Source organism: Hoplias malabaricus, chromosome X1 (genome assembly GCF_029633855.1).
Source record: "Hoplias malabaricus isolate fHopMal1 chromosome X1, fHopMal1.hap1, whole genome shotgun sequence".
Classification (NCBI taxonomy): Eukaryota; Metazoa; Chordata; class Actinopteri; order Characiformes; family Erythrinidae; genus Hoplias; species Hoplias malabaricus.
Genome location: NC_089818.1, coordinates 17,547,063 through 17,555,081, shown reverse-complemented (window position 1 = coordinate 17,555,081; position 8,019 = coordinate 17,547,063). Strand labels below are relative to the sequence as shown.

Below are 8,019 nucleotides of genomic sequence, written 5' to 3'. Positions count from 1 at the left end.
GCTAAATAACATCCTCAACTTTTTTACCTTATGAAATTTGAGAAAAAAGCAAAAACAGGTGCATATGGTACCCTCTGGTGGACACTTAATGCACTACAATGAAACTCTGAAAACAGCATGTAAAACATAGAAATCTGTATTGTCATAAAATACAATCAAATATAATCAGGTATTAACAACATTTCAAGTTTTGAGTACAACATTATTTAAATACAGTCATATAATAACGTTCTGATAAATACAATAAAATATATGTAAATGGCCTTATTACACAAGTTTCTAATGCTGTGATAAATGTGCTTGTGACAAACTCAGTGGTGACAAAATACATTATGGAGCTGGACAATGCTCACAAAATATTTCCAACTTTGTACTGACCACTAAGCCAAAAGGGAAAAGTGAAAAAGAGGAGGTACAGGCAAGTTTGCTGTCTTAAATAGAAAGACAGATGAAGCTTGGGCTAATGATAGCTGGACTCCAAGGTTCATGACTGATTTATTGTTGACATTCAGGGCAAGTTTCAGTCCACATTATTGCAGATATTCTCCACCACTCGGTTGAACTCTTCAGGTTGGTCTGCGTACACGTGATGAGAGGCGTCATCTATTAACTATCGGGCAACAAATCAGAAAGAGTTTTGCATCGGTTTAAACTTTTACTTTATAAATTACAATCAAAACCATGGCCTCAGTGTTTGCCAATATGCAGTAAAATTTAACACTTGGTAATAATTCATGGGGCTCTTGAGTGGAGCAACCACCACATGTGTAGTCAAAAGTAGTCTTAGGACTCCAGTGTAAAACCAAAACAAACACACCTCAAGCACTAAAGACCTGACTGACTCTGATTTAGGTTTTTTGATACCTGTAGCCTGCTGACGTAGTCTTGGAATATTATCATGGGCTTACTTCTGAGTAACTACTACTAAGTAGTAAAGGAACTTGACAGCAACAAACTAATGTTTAACTATTGTGTAAGATGCAAACTCACCACAACTCTAGTGGGGCTCTGGCCTCTGAGCTGGACCATCTTTGTGCCGCTGGAGCTGTCCACCCAGGAGCGTGCTCCATACACCAAAGTGACAGGCATGGAGGAGGGCAGCAAATGCACACGCTGCAACATAGGCTTCTTTGCCCAGCCCAGAGACTCACACATGGCCCTGAACCCAGCCTCTCCACTGAGAGAGAGAGAAATAGAGTGTCATTGTTAAATACATGCACAAATACTTAGAGAGTTCATAGGAATTTAAGAATGCTGGGTAATTTATTGGTCACCTGGGTGTTTGAGCATTACAGTGGTACAGATACTCAGTCATAGTGTTGTCATCAAAGAGATCCTCAAACTTGCTCTTGAAATCTGGTCGAAATCGATTCACCAGCCCTGGACCTGTAGGAGTGGTCAAGTTTATTATCCATTAAAAGGGCAATATTCTACATTTCTGTGTCTTATTCACCCCAACAATGTCCACTCACACTATAGGGCCACTATATGAAAACAGCTCATCGCATATTATTCTATAATTAAACACAAATATGTTTGGTTGAATGCAGTCAATTTGAATGTTGAATGACGTGTCCACAAACCTTTGGCCATATGGTGTATGGCCACAACAGATTTAATAAACACTAACAAAACTGCTATGTACCGAATGTAAGAATTTACTGCAGCCCTCTTCATTGTTAGGAGTCCCATTTGTTTTCTCCATTTTTGTTTCTTTTTGACTTCCCCCTGTCTTATATATGTTTCAGAGCCACTGGTTTAAAACACAAAGGCTAAAATTAAATGAGCTAGTCCATTTCCTCTGCCTCTTACCCCATGGTCCTGCTGCTCTGATGATGGCCAGTGGGTTGAAGAAGCTGACGACCGATGCCACTGCTTTCACCCAGCGAGGTGGACCTGGCCGTTTTACCTCTAAACCTTGACCAGATGATTCCTCAGACTGTGGCTTGGGTCTCTCAGGGAAGCCCCAGGGGTCTACCAGGATGAGGTGACTGACCCTAAGGAACAGGCATCACATTAATCTAATATTCACACATTAATCAGATAACATAACTGCACTTGACACTGGTTGACACCGTCTCAAAACTAAAATTTCATGTATATGTTATTACCTTTCAGGATATTGGATGGAATAAGATGTTGCTAGGTAACCTCCAAGACTGTGTCCCAGTAGGATCATGTGCTCCAGCCCCATGGTCTGTCTCCACTGCTCTATGGAGCTGACAAACTGCTCCTCTGCTGCCGAAGGATCGGAGGGGAAGGTTGGACGAGAGCTGCGTCCGAACCCCAGCAGGTCAAATGCGTAAACTGCCCGGGAGCGACACAGAGCGTCCAGATTTCTGACCCACAGCCCCACCCCTCCTCCAAAACCATGGACCATGACCAGGGGAGTCTTAGGGGCTGGAGATGGAGAGCAAATACCATGATTATAAACTTAAAGACTTTACCAGCAACCATCAGTGATGAAATTTTTGACTTGGTTTTTATTTGATTATGATTTCACTTAAATAACAAAACATAATGTGACCAGGGAAATTCAAACATCTTTTGAGTATCATACAGTCATATGAAGAATTATATGAATTATGATCTATTATAACACCCCACCCACCCAAACCAACAGCCAAGAGACGTCTGCTTCAGAAAGAATAGTAATTATTACAGTACGTTTAAAAAGAGAAGGAAACAAGAGTCTACCTTTGTCTGAAACTTTGCGTGCAGTCCTGTTGGTCACTGTGAGGGTCCATATTCGGTCCTGATTTGGCAATGTCAGAAATCGAGACCACACTTCATTCTGAATACCTTAATAAGGGCAGGAAAGACGAGACTAAAGACACCACATCCACAAAGACACCACAAAGGTGTCAAACAGACAGTTCTCTAAAACTTTACAAAGTTATAATTAAATATTATGCACCAATGTGAAGAATATACATCACCATACAACCGCACCAAAGAGAACACATTTTTAAAGGGCCTTTATAATGAAAAAGTAAAATCTACTGTGCTATTGTCACAGTGAAGTAAACAGCAGTGCTACATAAATCAAAGAAATGTACTCCTTGCTTCATACATTCTCAATCAATTACTGTATGAAATAAAACACAGAAAAAGTATAATAGGGGATCTGGTACTTACAGGCAAGGATCTTGGCCTCGGCACTCTTTAACAGAGACATAGACGTTGGTCTCCAAGATGGCCACCAGGACCAGTTCCCAGAGGTTGACCTAAACACAGAAAAAGTGCACATATATTGAACGAGCTACAAGTAGGCCACAGGTCAGTCAGGTAAAAGGGCCTGAGTCATGCTTTATAGACACTCGCACACAAACATATGCAAACACACACCCATAGTCTGACACTACTTACATTTTACTATTGGTATAGAGCATTAATCCTAAAGACATTTTGACTTTACACAAATACAAATAGCATGCATTGTGGTTTAATGAGAACTGAGACTATTTCTTGTCCCAGACATTTCACAACAAAAGCTAAAATTCACATTATCATTTTTTATTTTGGATAGATAAATAAATAAATAAATAAATAAATGAATGCACCCTTTATGAGCTCTATAAGCACCAAAGAGTTATACCTTTTATCACATTACACAGGGGGTGCCTTAGTAAGACAGATTTTAGTTACTTACAATCTTATTAATAGTACTTTTATTACAAAAACACGTATGAATAATAGCAACAACAAATACGTTATGTATTATATTTTTTATCATTATCCCTTGACTCAAAACCACAGCATGACTCAGCACAAAAACAGGACTAAATGAATTAAACTGGACCTTAAAACTAAGAGCATTTATCTCCTTTCAATAACATAATTATATATTAACCTGTTCAGCTTGTATAATAACACAAATGTTAGTATGTTATTACTGGAGAGGGGTTGGAGGCAATAAGAGAGACCGGATGTGAAACACAGTTCCCGTAGTGTCAACAATGACCAAGTGGTCGGTTACTTACTCTAATTCATTCTCGTCTTGCATTGTGTTGTTCACCAGGCAGGTTAGTAACGTGCAGAATACACTTATTAATCCCGGCGCATCGCTGACATACTTGTAATCAGCTCCCAGCTGTGGACAGAGGAAATGTTACGACGTACATTAAGTTCAGCGAGTGGACCTTGTTTTGTAACCTGTTCCTCACACGGCGATCAGCTGATCTAAAAGGGGCGGAGCAAACCTCACACTAGAGTTCACTGCCAATGAAGTCGTATCCCACTTGGCCCCCTACTCACTACATAGTACATGAAACGCCCCACAAGTTGACAGGATTGGCTCCTTAGGTTTATGGCTGTCAGAATTCACCCATTTTGACTATTTTTGGACTACACGAAACGTTGACTGCTTATTTCACTCATAGTGTAATGCCAACACTCAGACAATTTTTAAGTACAAATACTGATTTTTCAATGCAGGATATATTTCACCTAAACTCTTTCCATGTTTGTATACCCAGCTTACTCATTTGCATCTCTCTAGCCATATTCTTTTGCACTCTATTTGGAAAAGCGAGTCCATCTAGTGAAATATGTGTCAGTCTTTTATAACTTCAAAAAAGCTTTGCTCTTATTGTTTTTATTTGCTTCTCTCATGTTTGAAAATATATATGTCAATTTGGAAATTATAAATCTAGATTAACAACTGTTATAGAGAGTAAAAAAGCTTGACGTCGGAACGAAAAGGCGCAGCTGCCTGTTTCAGTGGGGACACATTTTCTTAAAGCGCTTGACGGTGTTGGCTACACGTCATTCATTTAGCTGAAACATTCATCTCCATTTATTTGGTGAATAACTGTTCGTTCCCAGGAATAATGTCCACTTCAGTCATCTCCGTGGTGTCCCGCTTTCTGGAGGAGTACAGGAGCAGCACGTCCACTAAGCTGAAAGTGATAGACGCGTATCTGCTCTATATCTTACTGACGGGAGCCTTTCAGTTCCTTTACTGTTTACTGGTCGGAACTTTCCCCTTTAACAGTTTTCTGTCGGGCTTTATCTCCTCGGTGGGCTCATTTATCCTCGCAGGTAATGTTGCTTTAACGAGACTGAAGTGGGGGTTTCATATTCGCGTTCATTTATTTATTTATTTATTTATTTATTTATTTATTTATTTATTTATTTAATTAATTGTCACTTAGCCTACACTTTGACCCGGGGTGCTGGCTTCTTTTCATCAGTATTTTTAGTCAGATTTTACTTTCCATCATAAGTGTTAATGTTCAGTAGCCTCTTATTAGAAATTTGTTTTATCTCCAGTGAAAATCAACTTTTTAATTTTGTTGATGTGTCCGTGTGGTGTTGTGTGTTACAATTAATATTTTTCAAATAATAATAACCTATACTACTATTATAAGCAAGGCAGTTAGGGTCAGTATTTCACGTTTGAAGCTGCTCAGCTCATACCATGGTCTTAAACCTGCACATTGAAACAGCCAGGGGTTTTTAAGTCATAAGCTCAAGGATTCATTAACAGTCAGCATTGGGAACTGGGGCTTTCTAGCAGCAGGTGAGCGCCAGAGGGGTGGGTGGAGAGAGAAAGTTACTGATTGCAATGCACGTCTTCTATTAGATTAAAATTGGGAGCCGGTTTCAATCATTATATGCAGTAATAATGCAGGCCTGCAGCCTATATCATTAATAACTAGCTCCCACAGATCCTTAGATTTTTATGTTCTTAAACAAGTTTTAAAAGGAACCCGAAAGCGCCTAATTTTTCTCATTTCAAAGGTCTGAATTGTCCTTTGATAAAGTAAATGCATTCAGAAGTGTCTAACAAGAGGTCCACTCACCAGCAGAAAACTCAGACACAGTTTAAAGGTGCATAAATTCTAAAACTTCATCCATGTAATTTTGGCAAAAACAGACCCTAATATATGCCACATAAAATTTTGTGTGAGGCTGGGTTTTTTTTTATCATTTGTTGAGGTCAGCTAACAATTACTGAATTTGAATTTAAAATACCGCTGCTTGAATCCTGCTCTTCTTTATTTCAGTTTGTCTGAGGATCCAGGTCAACCCTCAGAATAAAGGAGAATTCCTCTCCATTTCTCCGGAGAGGGCTTTTGCAGACTTCCTCTTCGCTCACACGGTTCTCCATCTGGTGGTGGTCAATTTCATCGGCTGAGTGAAGACCCTACCTTCCCTGGTGCTACTTCCTGCAGGTGCACAATAAAAAAATTATTTGCATTAAATAGTTCTCACAATTCTCTGAATCTAATATATCTACATTCTTAGAAATGGTTCTACAGAAGGTTTTTATAGCCTTGTTAACAGCATTCTATTTATATTTAATGTAATATGACTGTAAATTTTAAATATGCAATAACCTGTCACTCTCACACATTCTCACAGACACAAATAATAGCAGAGATATGTATTTAATTTATTGATCTATTAGGAATTTTAATGGTTAACTACACTCTCTTATGAAATATTTACATGCAATGTTTTTTTTTTCTCCTGAACTCTGAGAATACTCTTCTAATCAGTAAATGTTGATCTGTTTCAGACAGAGACGCTGTGTAAATGCATTCTGACCAACATCGGACAATGAACCTCAACGAGTGCCATCAAATTGCAGATTGTTAATATGTTTAATATGATTTCTTTTTTTTTCTGATGACAACTTTATTATTTTGGAGAAGATCTGTTTGTCTCAGCAACATGCTTTTCTACTTTTTTCTAAAATCTTTCAGTTACTGAAAAAGGAATAAAGTGATTAAGAATGTTGATTTGTTGCAGTGTTTTATTGCAAAATATTGTTTAAGAATGTTATAAAATGTGTTTCATCAATGGGTAAGATCTAACCTGAAACCTGCCTTTTAAAATAATTTCAAATTGCACTCTGGGTGGGGTTAGAAGCATGGGTACCTGAGCTATGGATGTTGATGGATCAGAAAACACTGCTCCTCTTTCGCTTCCCCCGTTTTCCTACTTGTCCAGGTGATCCTACCGGCAATCTTTTGGTCCATTTACATTTATGCATTTGGCAGACGCTTTTATACAAAAAAAAACAACTTACAAAAGAGGATCTAACATTCAAACTACAGCAAAATGTATACAAATTACCTCACATTGAGTGCAATTTGCCAGGAAGTAATAAGTGCATTAAAGAAAGACTTTCAGTGCAAGAGATACTCTCGGAAGAGCTGGGTCTTCAAGGATTTCTTGAATGCGGAGAGGGTTTCTGTTGCTCTGATAGTGCTTGGAAGCTCGTTCCACCAGCGTGGTACCAGAGATGAGAATAGCCTCGACTGTCCTGTACGGGGGGTTGGCCGTGTTAGTTGGCGCTCCTTTGAGGAACGGAGTGGGCGGGTGCTAACATATGGTTTTAAGAGTCTATTGAGGTAGATAGGAGCAGAGCCAGTGAATACTCTGTAGGCCATCATTAGTGATTTGGTCCAAAGCCTGTTTTTCTAATGCAGGGATCAGAATACGTGAATTTGGCCCGATATTTCAGACAAACTTCCAGTGTTGGAATAGAATATTATCATTGGAGGAGAGTAACAGTGTTACACAAGATTCTGTTCTTTGAGTTCTGTGAGCCTAGAGGGCGCTGCTTCATGTCCAGCATAGGGGTCACAAATTCTGATGCCAGCTGTCAGAAATACTGACACTGAATATTAATTACATAAATGTACTTGAACATTCATTTTTATAAGGTTTATATGGAGACTTAGTGGGAGTCACAAATTCTGACGGCAGCTATCAGAAATTGTGACTCCCTATGCCAAGGCTATGAAGTAGCGCCCTCTAGGGTCACAGAACTCGACGGTCACAGAATTTGGCGTAACAAAGGTTGTGTAGTATGAAATAAGATAAGCGATGTGGTGTCTGGGACACCCCACGACAGAAAATCTAGCATGTTAGAACTCTTTGGATCTTTTCACTGACATGCTAATCTGGCATAGTGAACGTTGTGAAAGGCAAAAATATCATGCAGTCGGATCCAGGCATAATTTAGGCAATTACTACTGTGTGTGTGTGTGTGTCATATCCCAT

At 39.1% G+C, this 8,019-nt stretch overlaps 2 protein-coding genes across 3 annotated transcripts; one reads left to right on the top strand and one right to left on the bottom strand.

Moving 5' to 3' along the window:
- Positions 1-147: 147 nt before the first annotated feature.
- On the bottom strand, positions 148-4,160 carry LOC136675853 ((Lyso)-N-acylphosphatidylethanolamine lipase-like). The gene is made up of 8 exons (XM_066652631.1): positions 3,984-4,160; positions 3,139-3,227; positions 2,698-2,802; positions 2,112-2,400; positions 1,813-1,997; positions 1,275-1,386; positions 991-1,177; positions 148-610 (listed from the first exon to the last, which is right to left on the bottom strand). Exons 1-8 carry the CDS (start codon positions 4,004-4,006, stop codon positions 521-523), a joined length of 1,080 nt encoding a protein of 359 aa, XP_066508728.1. The 5' UTR covers positions 4,007-4,160; the 3' UTR covers positions 148-520.
- Positions 4,161-4,698: 538 nt separating this feature from the next.
- On the top strand, positions 4,699-6,724 carry LOC136675942 (dolichyl-diphosphooligosaccharide--protein glycosyltransferase subunit dad1). 2 transcript variants are annotated; one of them, XM_066652763.1, is made up of 3 exons: positions 4,699-5,043; positions 6,012-6,179; positions 6,531-6,724. In XM_066652763.1, exons 1-2 carry the CDS (start codon positions 4,833-4,835, stop codon positions 6,140-6,142), a joined length of 342 nt encoding a protein of 113 aa, XP_066508860.1. In that variant the 5' UTR covers positions 4,699-4,832; the 3' UTR covers positions 6,143-6,179; positions 6,531-6,724. The 2 variants fall into 2 exon arrangements, with proteins under 2 accessions (XP_066508860.1, XP_066508859.1); XM_066652762.1 differs by having other exon boundaries at positions 4,703-5,043; positions 6,527-6,724.
- The last annotated feature ends 1,295 nt before the right edge of the window (positions 6,725-8,019 follow it).

Bases quoted from the DNA above. Each gene is read 5' to 3' on its own strand.
- LOC136675853 (XM_066652631.1), bottom strand. From the start codon at position 4,006: ATGCAAGACGAGAATGAATTAGA. The intron at 2,803-3,138 runs GTAAGTACCAGA...GCCCTTATTAAG, and splicing joins CGAGGCCAAGATCCTTGCCT to GTATTCAGAATGAAGTGTGG. The intron at 2,401-2,697 runs GTAGACTCTTGT...CTCCATCTCCAG, and splicing joins ACGCAAAGTTTCAGACAAAG to CCCCTAAGACTCCCCTGGTC.
- LOC136675942 (XM_066652763.1), top strand. From the start codon at position 4,833: ATGTCCACTTCAGTCATCTCCGTGGTGTCCCGCTTTCTGGAGGAGTAC. The intron at 5,044-6,011 runs GTAATGTTGCTT...TCTTTATTTCAG, and splicing joins GGGCTCATTTATCCTCGCAG to TTTGTCTGAGGATCCAGGTC.